The sequence below is a fragment of the Mastomys coucha genome, unplaced genomic scaffold, assembly GCF_008632895.1.
Source record: "Mastomys coucha isolate ucsf_1 unplaced genomic scaffold, UCSF_Mcou_1 pScaffold12, whole genome shotgun sequence".
In the NCBI taxonomy this organism is placed as follows: domain Eukaryota; kingdom Metazoa; phylum Chordata; class Mammalia; order Rodentia; family Muridae; genus Mastomys; species Mastomys coucha.
Genome location: NW_022196894.1, coordinates 30,944,584 through 30,958,631, shown reverse-complemented (window position 1 = coordinate 30,958,631; position 14,048 = coordinate 30,944,584). Strand labels below are relative to the sequence as shown.

The following is a 14,048-nucleotide window of genomic DNA, read 5'->3' as shown; positions in this document are numbered from 1 at the left end:
ATTAAAGATCTAGAGATTTCAGCTCATCAACTCAAAGTCCTTTCAATATTCAGCCCTTTCTTCCGAGTAGTAAGATAACAGGGAAAGACACCCACTCCAGCGTGACTTTCCTTACTTAGCATTTTACAGTACAGTTAAAGAATCTATTATGGTTTGACAGTTTCTATTATGGCTCTGTATGTTGGAATCTTGGTTTTCAGTAAAGTGTGTGAGGCCTGGTAAGAAGTCTTTAGAGTACTAGGGACAATAATTCTGAAAGGACTTAATTATCCCAGCAAATGCCTACTGAGAATGGACTGTTAAAAAACTGAGCAAGGGGCCCCCTCCCCAGGCTCTGGCTACCTGGGATCTCTAACACTCACATGCTCACACCATGATGTGATCTGTCATGTTGGTGGACTCTTTTATTCAATGTATTCCATCTCAGGAAGATTTCAGCCAACATATGATATGACCCCAGACCTGGTGACCCTGTCTCAGGTTCTAAGGTTTCCTCTGGGAAGATCAGATGACAAGTTCCCAGGTACTCTATTTACTGAAAAGTATTTTTCCCTACATGTATTACAACAACATGTCCAAGCACAATGGTTGTTCCTTATCCCCTTTGTCATGGCAGACTAGTACCTTAAGTATGTTTATTCAGTGGAATTTTTTAAAAAGATTTATTTATTTATTATATGTAAGTACACTGTAGCTGTCTTCAGATACACCAGAAGAGGGCATCAGATCTCATTACAAATGGTTGTGAGCCACCATGTGGTTGCTGGGATCCAAACTCAGGACCTTCAGAAGAGCGGTCAGTGCTCTTACCCACTGAGCCATCTCTCCAACTCCTATCCAGCTGAATTTATTCTGTGGAGTTTGCAATGGGGAAGGTGAGGCAGGAGGATAGTTAAGTTCAAGTGTGGGCTACACAGTAAAACCCTGTCTTAAAGGACACAGATACAAAATGTCCTAATAGCCACAAATTATCCCACAAAGCTTAAACAAAACCAAAAACAAACCTCAATGGCTAAGGAATTATTCCATGGAGTCTAATATAAGCTCCTTCATTATTTACAGTCCACTCTGAAATGACAGGCCTTTTGATAAGATGTTAGCTACACCATGACACACCAGGAAGAAAGTAATGGGTTCAAACTCTTCAAACTGTTTCAGACAGAAAAGGCCTCCACTTCTCTTAAAAGGCAGTTTGTGATATGAACACACTAGATTTGCATGTAAAATCACTCATCCATTATAAATACACCCAGTAGTTAGAAGCAAGTCGACTCAGTGACAAGCACCGTCCTTGGGGGTGTCACAGAACTCCGGATCACTTACAGCTCTGACTCGAAGGAGATGTGAGATGACAGACTGCAGCTCATCACTGTAGTGCCTCAGCTCAGTAAACCTCCTGAAACAGGAAACAAAACCGCACTTAGGAAAACAGTCAATGTTTGTTTCTACACAAAATGGCAAATCCTTGAAATAATGAAACTCATTCTATCTAATTACATCCTGTCCCTGAACATCACAAACTAATATAAATAGAAAAATATTCTAAAATAAAACAGCATCAAATACATACACAAACTGAAAGCCAAGGAAAGATGCACAAAGGGACTGAGGTAGAGATAAACTCTGTGGATGCAGAAAATGATTCTGAAAACTAAACAAAACAGGAAAAAGTTTATGGCGCTGAAAAATATATACTGCAACTTAAACAGCTGTCTCTGACATTCTTATATTCTTTTTGTTGTTGTTGGTTTTGTTTTGTTTTGTTTTGTTTTGTTTCCCCGAGACAGGTTTCTCTGTATAGCCCTGGCTGTCCTGGAACTTACTCTGTAGACCAGGCTGGCCTTGAACTTAGAAATCTGCCTGTCTCTGCCTCCCAAGTGCTGGGATTAAAGGCATGCCTGCCACATTCTTATATTCTTAGTGGTTCTCAGTAACCTTTGTTTCCAATTCTTCACAAAGACCCCAAGCTTGTTTAAAATAGACTTGTCCGTTTTATTCTGTGTGAAGGTTGGTGTACACCACTTGCACACTCAGTGCCCATGGAGCTTAGAAGAGGACATTGGATGCCTTGAACTGGAGGGAGCTACGAGTGGTTGTAAACCATTATGTGGGATCAGACCTGCGTCCCTCTGGAAGATCAACAAGTGTTCTAGCCTAAAGAACCATCTTTCTAGCCTGACACCAAGACTCTGATGTCACTCTCCACATAGGTAACAGAAGCCAGCGCATGGGAAAACCTCACTTTCACTTCTGCCAGTCAGTTTAAAGCTTTCTCAAATGTACATTTCTTTAGATTCGGTTTCCATCCCATTCTCTAGATTTTATGCCTCGCATCACTTCCCCACTTCTTTTCACCATAGCTGACCCCACTGCACTCTCTGTCACTCTTGAAGGTTCTCCTGTAGAGCTCCCTTCCTTTACCCATATCTAAGAATTTTTAAATACCTACTCAGAGGGCTGAGGAGATGATTTAGTAAGTAGAGAGCTTTCCAGGAAAGCAAGAGGACCTGAGTTCAAATCTCCAGCACCTACATAAAAGTCAGGCATGACCTTCATGCCTGTAACTCTAGCAATTGTAGGATGGAGATGGGTGGATCCTGGAAACTCATTAGCCAGCTAGGCTACCCAGATGGTGAGTTTTAGTTTCAACAAGAGACACTGTCTCAGAAAAATAAGGTGAAGAGCCACAGAAGAAGACTAATATCCTCTTCTGGAACCTGCATGTATTCACATACACCATGTACATATACACACACACATGCATGCATGCACTATTGAAATCTCGGCATGATAGCTTACACTTGTAATTCCTCAGTTCTTGGGACGCTAAGACAGATGGCTCACTGTGAATCTGAGGCCAGTGTAGACTACAGACTCAGGTCCTGTCTTTAAAACAACACTAAAAAATCCAAGCCAAGGCCACTATTGGGGTCTCTCACTGGGAGAAGAGTGTGAGGAGCCACAGACAGAGGTCCACTGGCACTCAGGTCTGATTAAAACAAGCTCACCCCAGGATTTCAGGTGCTGATTACCCTCAGGTTACACTCTGGAAAGGCTCATAGTGAGAGTGCAAGTCTTAGATCCTCAGCCACTTTCTCACTAATCTTTCAATAAATATTCATTCTGTGTCTTATTTATATGACCTTATGTTTATGATTATGAATTACAGTATGCCACCACATTCTAAATTCCTACCTCCAACCTGGAACTATCTCCTAACCCCAGACCAAAACCAGCCCTGAGTAGCACTCTTATAGTTACATACATATCCAAGGCCCTGCCTCTCTTTCCTGCCTCTCTCCACATTCATTCCATGCTCCCCAGCAGTCTTACAGACTGAAGCCTGACAGCTATCTGCACTTTGTCCTTATCCCCCACACCCCATGCCTTCCTTCTCCTTACACCTGCCTACATGATCTACTTCTTAAACATTGCTGGGGTCTACTGCACTGACCCAGCCTCTCTGCCAGTCCTTAGGTCAGTATCAGCAACATCGTCTCCCACCTGGAATTCTGTTACTGCCCTGACTGGCCTCCTAGTCAGCTCACACATTCTAATCTGCCCACTCTCCTTGAAAATCTTTCTAAGGTCAAAACCAACACAATTCCTCTGCTTTTAGGCAGGTTTCTTCCTAGTTCAGATTAGCCACTGATCCTGAGGCAAATCCTAGATTCTTTTTTAAAGATTTATTTTAAATGTATGTTTATGCAAGAGACTGAAGTTGTAATTGTTGGATCCCTCTGGAACTGGAGTTACAGGTGGTTGTGAGCCACTTGACACAGCTGCTGGGAGCCTAACTCAGGACTTGTGGGGAGCATAAAATACTTTTAACTGTTGAGTCTTCTCTCTGGCCCCAAAGTCTAATATCAATAATGTAGCATAGGAAACTACACAGAGCCCCTGCACACAGTTCCAATGGCTCATCGAGTCAGAAGCTGCTGGCTACGTGAGGCAATCAGTACTGGTTCAAACAGCCTCTGCTGTTTGAGAGGTACTCCTCTCAAGGCAGTGCTTCTTATCTGAGAAACAGTCTAGGCTGTAAAGGGTCAAAAGCATAGCTGTCATCGACTCAACCCCTACTGGAAAGACATGTTTACACCCCAGCAGAGGCACAAGACTGACTCTACAGTTTTGCTTACATTTGTAGGATAAAAACCTTAGACTTTTGAGATATCAAATTCTGGGGGAGGAAGTAAAAATAGACGAACACTGACAGAGACTTTCCATTTTATAATTCTCCAAATACCCACAATCTATACATTATATACTGTATAGTATGCAGTAAAACCATTTTTAGATGTCTACATTAAATTTTTAAAAAGATATTTTTCTAAACAATTATGAACTGCTTTCTTTCTTTCTTTTTTTTTTCAAGACAGGGTTTTTCTGTGTAGCCCTGGCTGTCCTGGAACTCACTTTGTAGACCAGGCTAGCCTTGAACTCAGAAATCTGCCTGCCTCTGCCTCCCAAGTGCTGGGATTAAAGGCGTGCGCCACCACCGCCCGGCATGAACTTTCTTTACACAGAGCCAATGCTTAGTTAGCATTTCCTATAGAGGCTAATAATTGCATTGAAGTGTTAGTGGATAAAGGTTGGGGTTAAATGTTAAACTCTGTCAGTCCTTGATCAGATCTTATTTATTTATTTATTTGTGTGTGTGTGTGTGTGTGTGTGTGTGTGTGTGTGTGTGTGTGTGTGTTTTGAGACAAGGTCACATTATATAACCCTGGCCTAGACCAAAGTGCTGGGATTAAAGGTGTATACCTATGTATAGCCTTCATCAAATCTTGTGCTAAGGACTAGGAGTCAGAAATCCTTTACAGTTAGTTCCTCTAGGCCAGATTCCCTAAGGGCCTTCCTTTCCTTTTTAGATGAGGCCTAACTATAAAGTTCTTGCTGTCCCATTGGGTTAGCGAAATTTCATAAGCCAATAAGCAGTTGAAGGTGCAGTCCAGCTAAGTTAAGGGAACCAGAGGTCTAGCATGCCCGGCGACAGACTGTCCAAGGCACACTCTTCCTTCCCCACCTGAGGAACAGGATGCTGTGCTTTCTTTTAAATGACAGGTGGGTTAGGGAAGAAACAGCATCCCACAGGATCAATCATGTCACCAGAGCCAGCATTAAGATTCTAGATACTCAGGGCTAGAGAGATGGCTCAGTGGGTAAGAGACTGCTCTTCTGAAGGTCCTGAGTTCAAATCTCAGCAACCACATGGTGGCTCACAACCACCGGTAATGAGATCTGATGCCCTCTTCTGGTGCTGTCTGAAGACAGCTACAGTGTACTTATTTGTAATAATAAATAAATCTTTAAAAAAAAAAAAAAAAGAAAAAAAATATTCTAGATATCCACAGAGATGGTCAGAACAAAGCCTGCATCTTCGGAGAGACCAGACGCTGGGACTGGGAAGACTTAAAGGTGAAACTAAAGAACCCATCAAGCCTTGGACAGCAGTATGTAAGAAATGGAGGCAAGGATCTTTCAGAAATGACATCTACAGGGCTGGAGAGATGGCTCAGTGGTTAAGAGCACAGACTGCTCTTCTGGAGGTCCTGAGTTCAAATCCCAGCAACCACATGGTGGCTCACAACCATCTGTAATGAGATCTGACTCCCTCTTCTTGAGTGTCTGAAGACAGCTACAGTGTATTTACATATAATGAAGAAAAAAGAAAAAAAAAGAAAAGAAAAAAAGAAAAAAGTAAAAAAAAAAGTCAAAAACCAGCACTGTCTGCACATCAAATAAGGACTGTCTTAGAACCTAAATGACATGACGTTGTTAGAGACTGAAGAAGCACACACAATCATGTCTGAATGCCATACTCTCCATGTCCAATCATGGAGCCCAGTTAGACTCCAACCATGTCCAATCCCTGAATCAGAGGCAAGAAGAGTTAATGTGTAAACACAGATTCCAATGGAGCCTGTGAGCTGGGGTTGTCTATACAAATGCAACTTCTACTCTGTTCCAAACACTGCCTCAGTCATTACAGCCCACGCTGCCTTTTCTCTTCTCCATTCCTATTCTCTCTGGCCTGTAGTCACTGCACCCTCTTAACCTGTACAAGTGCCCCAAGCAAATCTCACACATTATTTTTGAGTTAGCTGTTATCTATTTTATATTGCTCCCCTATTTTCTTATGGTTTTGGTCTTTACTGTCTTAGCATACTGAAAATATTAAGTCATACAAATTCTCTTATACTTTCTTCTTAAAACTTCTTTGTTTTCTTTCTTTTTAAAGTCAAGCATAGTAGTGCACAACTTTAATCCAAGACTCAATAGGCAGAGAGCAGGTAAGATTCAAGGACAGCCTAGCCTACACAGTGAGTTCTAAAAACCAGATACATCCTGAGACCCTGTCCCACCTCAAAAAAAATAGTCATTTTATGTGTGTTTTCCCTCCATGTATGTATGTGTACCGTGTGTGGTTGATGTTCACAGAGGTCAGATGAGGAGGGATTCCCTGGAACTGGAGTTACAGATCGTTGCAAGCTACCATGTGGGTGCTTGGGTACTGGACTCAACACCTCTACAAGAGTAACAAGTACATTGCAACACTGAGCTGTCTCTCCAGGCTGCACTTACACCTTTACAATTTGTGCAATCAACCATCACTTAAAAAAAGAACCCAGCCAGGCGGTGGTGACGCATGTCTTCAATCCCAGCACTTGGGAGGCAGAGGCAGGCGGATTTCTGAGTTCGAGGCCAGCCTGGTCTACAAAGTGAGTTCCAGGACAGCCAGGGCTACACAGAGAAACCCTATCTCAAAAAAAAAAAAAAAAAAAAAAGAGAGAGAGAGAAAAAAGAACCCAACCAGAACCCAACCAAAAAGCAGCTCAGTGTATTGTGTTAGTGTGAGAAAGCGCAAATGTCAGTTGCTGACGCCTTCCTCTTCCAGGTTCTGCATTTCCAGCCTCAGGGCCTGTACAGTGCTCTGAGCCTCTGCTGTGTGTTACTTTTTCTATTTATTTCTCTGTGTCTGAGCGGATGTGAGCATGGGTGTGCTATGGCATACATGCGCAGGGTAAGGCTAGCTGGCCTGTGGACCTCTAGGGGATTCTCCTAACTCCAACTCCCATCTCACCAGATGCTCACCATTACATCTGGCTTTTTTAATATGGGTTCTAGGGATCAAAGTAAGTTGTCAGGCCTGCACAGCAAGCACTTTCACCACTAAACTGCACTGCCAAGACCTGGGCAACCTCTTAAAGGCAACTCCAACTCTACACTATTTTCTATCTCTATTCTTGCCTCAATCTCAGCACAAGAAAGCTGAAGTAGGCAATATGGAAACTCGAAGGACCTAAGCAAATCATAATGAAATATTTGACCATGTAGTTCTCCTTTAAAAGCAAAGTTATGAGTTTATATATGATTTAATTGAAGCCAATGTTTTGTTTTTCAGGCAAGAAAAACTAACAACTAAAGCCACAATAAATTAAACTTCTTGGCAAGGTTATGATGGACACAAGATTAGACCTGCTTATTTATACAAAAACAAACAAACTAGTACATTTAAAAATAAAAACATGTAACTGACATAATCCAGCTGATTTATTCTCTCAATTCTGTTTTAATGGACTTAGTTTATTTGCAACACAACATAAACAGGCAATGAGTGGCCACAAATGAACCTTAGCTGCATTTATATTATCACTGCACAATAAAGACATTTACAGAGCCCCTAAAGTCATGTAAAAGAGAAGACGCCACCAGGTCTCCCTTCTAATTGCCTTTTTTGTTTGTTTGTTTTGAGACAGGGTTTCTCTGTGTAGCCCTGGCTGTCCTGGAACTCACTCTGTAGACCAGGCTGGCCTCGAATTCAGAAATCCGCCTGCCTCTGCCTCCAAAGTACTGGGATTAAACGCATGCACCACTACTGCCTGGCCAAGAATTTACATATTAAGATTCTGTTAAAATAGAATTCAAAACAAATAAATTTCCTTGCAACTACATGTTAGGGTGATCCTTTTGCACGCTGGGTAAAGATTGTCTCATATTATTCAAATGCTGATTTCTGTGCGGGCAGAGTGTGAGTACAGCTGGACTGGTGAGTATCACCTGTCTCTGTTTTCTAAACAGCATTCTCTATCATTCTTTGATGGTTTAATAAAGAGCTGAATGGCATATAGCAGGGCAGGGGAGGAAAGGCAGGATTCCAGGGGAGAGTTAGGAGCTCAGGGAAGGAATCTGAGGCAGAAGATTTGCCTGCCAGAAGCCAAGGAAAAAGAGGTAACTAAAGAGACACGTGGGGCTGGTGAGATGGCTCAGCGGGTAAGAGCACTGACTGCTCTTCCGTAGGTCTTGAGTTCGGATCCCAACAACCACATGGTGGCTTACAACCACCCGTAATGAGATCGGACACCCTCTTCTGGTGAGTCTGAAGACAGCTACAATGAATTATGGAGAGCCAGAGTGAGTGGGGCCTGAGCAAGAGGGGCTGGCAGAAAATCCTGAGTTCAATTCCCAGCAGCCACACATATGATAGATAGCTCATCGCCATCTCTGTACAGCGACAGTGTACTCATATACATAAAATAAAACGAATCTTAAAAAAAAAAAAGAGAGACATGTGGCAGAACTTAGATTAGAATAAATGGGTTAATTAGATTATAAAAATTTAGTTGGGCTTGGGAGGCAGAGGCAGGCGGATTTCTGAGTTCAAGGCCAGCCTGGTCTACAGAGTGAGTTCCAGGACAGCCAGGACTACACAGAGAAACCCTGTCTCGAAAAACCAAAAAAAAAAAAAAAAAAAAGTTAGTTGGGAATGAGCCTTAGCTAAAGCTATCATAATTAATAAAACTTTTCATATCATTATTAGGAAGCTGGTGTATTATAGAAAGTCCAAACAGATATGACTACACACTGATTTTATTTTAAACTCTGATAATGCTACTGGCCATATCCCATTTGAAATTCTAAAAACCTACAAACAATATAGATAAATAAAATCCAGTAATTCAAATAACCTTGTAGAACCACAAAAAAAAAAAAAAATTCTGAAGAAATTCAATTGACAAAGTCTTTTTCATTACACTGATAAGCATTTGATTAAAAAGAGATAGATGCCTGGTGGTGGTGGTGCACACCTTTAATCCCAGCACTTGGGAGGCAGAGGCAGGTGGATTTCTGAGTTTGAGGCAAGCCTGGTCTACAGAGTGAGTTCCAGGACAGCCAAAGCTATACAGAGAAACCCTGTCTTGAAAAACCAAAAAATAAAAAATAAAAAATAAAAATAAAAAAATATAAAAAGAAATAGGTAACAAAATATTAATATTAAAGTATCAATAAAAATAATAGATCCTCTAATGAATATACAGTCACCCATGTCACAAGCCCGGTTTGTTTCTTTTATAGTAACTTATAATTTTAGTTCTAACTTATAAAACACCTATTATTAAATATGCATGCCATTACAACATTTATAAAAACCTCAATGGGAACTGAATGAAAGAGGCCAATTTGAAAGGCTACCTTTTATTTGGTATGTCAGGACTAAAGAGGATAAACTAGGGAAATAGTAGAAATGAAACGTCCCTAGAGTTGGAGGGGAGATGACTTTAGGAAATCAATTAGTTATATCTATTCTGCATGGCCCTACAACAGTAGACACACATCCCAAACCACACACGTCAAGAGCTGCCACAGTGAGCTACAGATCAGCAACAAGCTCTGTCTGTGCAGTGCGCTGCTGTGAGAAATGGAGAATGAGAGTCTGGGAGGAAATAGGGATGGAGGTGTCTACACCTGATGCTCAGTGTTGCTGTAAACCTAAATTTTCTCTAGAAAAAAATGCAATAAACAAACAACAAAACAAAACATGTGAAGTGCAGTAACACATACTCCGTAATCCCAACATGCAGAAGGCACACACAAGAGGGGCCGTGAGTCTGGGCCACATGAGATCCTACATCCACACATCAAAATGTAGATAAATATGCTTGCTGATCCCAGCATTCACACATATATACATAATTAAAAATAGTAAAGAAAAAACAAGAAACAAAAACTTAATGATTATTATTACCATTTCCTAATTTCTAAAACCTTAGAATATTCACTTATATTTTATATTCAAAATTTATGTTAAAAATCAAGAAAAGCTACAGATTTAACTTGGTAGCAGAGAGTCTGCCTAGCACACAAGAGGCCCTGGGTTTCATCCCCACCACAAAACAAGTAAAACAGGGTCATTATTGTTAATAATGTCAGTTTGTAAGTTATAATTAGACATGACATGTTATCAAAATATGCAAGCTTAGGCTTCATTTGATAAGAATTTAGCCTACAGAGAAATTAGTGCTGAAGGACTCACTAGAGAAATCTAACCATCTCCTAAGCCTAAGGACACAAGGCTACAAACCATCTCTACAAAGCATGATTCCTGCAAAGGAGCATGCAATGAGGAGCCCGGCCACCCACCAGATTGAGAGAGCGAGCAAACTCTAAATCTCCAGTCTTGCCCGAGGAGTCACATCTGCTAAGGCCCAGCACCTAGGGCATCAGTGCTCTCAAGAGCTAGACTGATGATGGTCATGAAGTCAAGGACTTATGTAACAAAGCAGCTCAGGGCCCTTACACTTCTGGACTTATCCTCAGTTTTTTGGCATGCAAATTAGACTGTTATTATATAGATAATAACATAATTTTCTTAAGCTGCACATTTGATAAGCAGTCACACAAGAAAAATTACACAAAATTGCTTCTCTCATTTTTCTGATATCTTCAGCATTTAACGAATCTTTCTAGGAGAAAAAGCAATGGTCTTATTTTGTAAAACTTCAGACACAACCTTACACCCAAATTACAAATTTTCAAAATCAGTTTTAGACTTTAAAATGGTTTCACTAAATGTGAATTATTATTCAAAATATTTAGCAAATTAAGTGCATACATTCAGAAATGAAAAATTAAACAGATTGATAGGCACCATTCAAAACAACACTGCAAATGTTATTAAAGCAAAGCCTTACTTGTCTGGGTTTTTCACTCTGAATGTTGCATTAAGCGCTTTTAACCTGGAGTCTGCCTGGAAAAAATAATTTGTTGACTTAATACAATTGTATTTCAGGGTATAAAATTCAAACATTTTTACTTTTCCTTCAGAATTAAAGTGCTCAAGCACTTTTTTTTTCTATCAATTGTCAGCACATTAAGCATATTGAAGAATAGCTTAGCAATTCTTTTTGAGAAAACTCCACAAGCATGTTTATAAATTAGAATCAGTATTCTTCTATGAATGACGGCCATCAGGGATTCCAGAGTACACCTGCAAACACCAATGTACCAGTAACACCATCAGCTCTGCATGTGGTGAGTCACAGGACAAGCCTTACTTCTCTTGAAAGCTTTGCAAGAAAAGTAATGATCTGCTTAGGTCAGCTGTGACCTGCTGCCTCATGAAGATCCTGTGCACTCTGAACATAGTACTCAGGTGGACTCCAAACCAAAAGGCCTTCAGTTTTCTTATTGTAATCAATGTCTCAGAAAAAAAAATGAAAATATATATATTAAAGTAATGCTCTCCTAAATAAAGCAAGCTAGACGTCATCACATTGCTATACAGCTAGTTCATCGCACTGAAGCCATCCCTTTCTTTCTGTTCTGTCTTGGCTTTTGAGACAGGGCATCATGTAGCCCAGCTGCCTGCACTCCTGACCCTCTTAGCTCCCTAGCACTAAGACTGCAGGTGTGAGACAATATTCCTGGGCTAGAAGACAGCACATCTTCTTCACCTATTTCTAGATAAATGTTCTCTAAGAAGAGACAGAGAGATAAATATTTAACAAGGATTTCAGTTCATGAGACACTTAACATATTTAAATCCTAAATTTTTACAAAAAAACTGAGCCAGGTATGGCAGCACACGCCTTTAGTCCTAGCACCTGGAAGGCAGAGGCAGGCAGACCTCTGTTTGAAGCCAGCCTTGTCTAGATAGGGAGTTCCAGAACAGCGCTATATAGTGAAACCCTGTCTCCAAAAGCAGAAAGGAAGGAAGGAAGGAAGGAAGGAAGGAAGGAAGGAAGGAAGGAAGGAAGGAAGGAAGGAAGGAAGGAGGGAGGGAGGGGTGGAGGGAGAGAAAGAGGGAGGGAGACAGGAAGGAAGGAGGGAGGGAGGGAGGGAAGGAAACTAAATAATGTTTTTATTGCCTAAGGCACAGTGCTCACTAAAAATAGTTCAATTATAAATCAATTACAAAATGTAGTTTGGTTTTTTAAAAAACCTCTACCCTCATAAAGACTTTACATTATTCCAATTTCCAAACCACAATTTCAAATGCTCTCAATTAATAAAACAGAGCAAACCAAAGCCACCAGGACTCCCCCCATTCCCTAAGAAACCTGAAGCAATGTGATAAACATGTTCTAGACTTGGGTCCTGCAACACCAGAGCCAAGCTAGGAATACTGAAAATGCATAAGGACTTCTTTCTTTTATTTTTATGTGTATGAGTGTTTTGCCTGTGTGTTTGCATGCGTACCACTATGTGCCTGGTGCCCAGAGGCCAAAAGAAGTCTGGAACTGGAGTTACAGATGGTTTGCAAGAAGAAAAAAGCCCAGGTCCTCTGAAAAAGCAGCAAATGTTCTTAATTGCTAAGCTATCTCTTTAACCTCTCCAGTCTCACTTTAAAATAATAAATAAGCCTACTTATTCATGTGTGGGGGTGTCTTGCCTACATGTATGTCTAGCATGTCTGTGTACATGTGCATGCCTGGTGCTTGTGGAGGGCAGAGGAAGGTGCTGGGTCTCCTGAGACTGGTTACAGAAAGATGTTTGTGCTCTACCACCTGGGTACTGACTTGAACCTGGGTCCTCTGGGAGAAGACAGTGCTCTTAAACACAGAGCCATGTCTCTAATTATCCCAAATCTCACATTTGTTTGTTTATTTTGAGGCAGGGTTTCTCTATACAGCCCAAGCTATTCTTGAACTCAGAGCCTGCCTGCCTCTGTCTCCTGAGTGCTGGGATTAAAGGTATGCACCACCATGTCCTGCTTCAAATCTCACTTTAAAAAAAAAAAAAGATTTATTTATTTCATGTATGTGAATACATTATCACTCTCTTCAAGCACACCAGAAAAGAACACCAGATCCCCATTACAGATGGTTGTAAGTCACCATGTGGTTGCTGGGAATTGAATTCAGAACCTCTGGAAGAGCAGTCAGTGCTCTTAACCACTGAGCCATCTCTCCAGTCCCAAATCTCACTTTTGATCCTCCAATTTTTTTCTTTCTTTTTTTTTTTTTTTTTTTTTTTTTTTTTTTTTTTTCTGAGACAAGGTTTTCTCTGGCTGTCCTGAAATTCATTCTGTACTTCAGGCTGGCCTCAAACTCACAGACATCTACCTTTCTGTGCTTCCCAAGTGCTGGGATTAAAGGTGTGCACCACCACTGACCAGCTGGAATATATTCTTAACAGATCACTAGCTTCCACCAACCTAAAGACTAAGAATGTCATCAAAAAGCATTTGAAGCCTCCAGCACCATTTTCCTGGCTTTTCTGTAACCCATCCACCTGCTGTCCCCACCAACATTTTACAAAAGGCACTAACATACGACTATCTTTTGTTCTGTGACTATAAAATTCATGCACCCTACACAGCACAACAAATCATTCTAGGCAAACTACTTGTGTGTTTCCAGGTCATGCTTGCTAACACTTGCCTCAGGATACTTTCTTACTCCTTTTTGAGAAAGAAATGTGTTTTGTATTCTAGCCACTATATCTAACATTCACCTTAAAGTAATTCTAGAAAAATGAACCCTGTTGTCTCATTAACAATGATCATAGTATTTTCTTTTATGCTACTTATCACTCTTCAAATTATTTTTATTTAAATAATTTACCATCATTTACCACATTACACATTCCTTAAGAACATGTCAGTCAAGCTGGAGAGATGGCTCAGCAGTTAAGAGCACTGAGTGCTCCTCCAAAGGTCCTGAGTTCAAATCTCAGCAACCACATGGTGGATCACAACCATCCACAATGAGATCTGATGCCTTCTTCTGGGGTGTCTGAAGACAGCTACAGTGTACTTATATATA

At 40.7% G+C, this 14,048-nt stretch overlaps 1 protein-coding gene across 2 annotated transcripts in view; it reads right to left on the bottom strand.

Moving 5' to 3' along the window:
• The window catches only part of Snx4 (sorting nexin 4), a 70,812-nt gene that overhangs the window by 19,142 nt on the left and 37,622 nt on the right, over positions 1-14,048 (bottom strand). For both annotated transcript variants that reach the window (XM_031363705.1, XM_031363706.1), the window contains exons 6-7: positions 10,974-11,029; positions 1,324-1,396 (exon numbers count right to left, since the gene is read on the bottom strand). In XM_031363705.1, the coding sequence (XP_031219565.1) occupies positions 1,324-1,396; positions 10,974-11,029 (129 nt within the window). The remainder of the gene's footprint in view (positions 1-1,323; positions 1,397-10,973; positions 11,030-14,048) is intronic.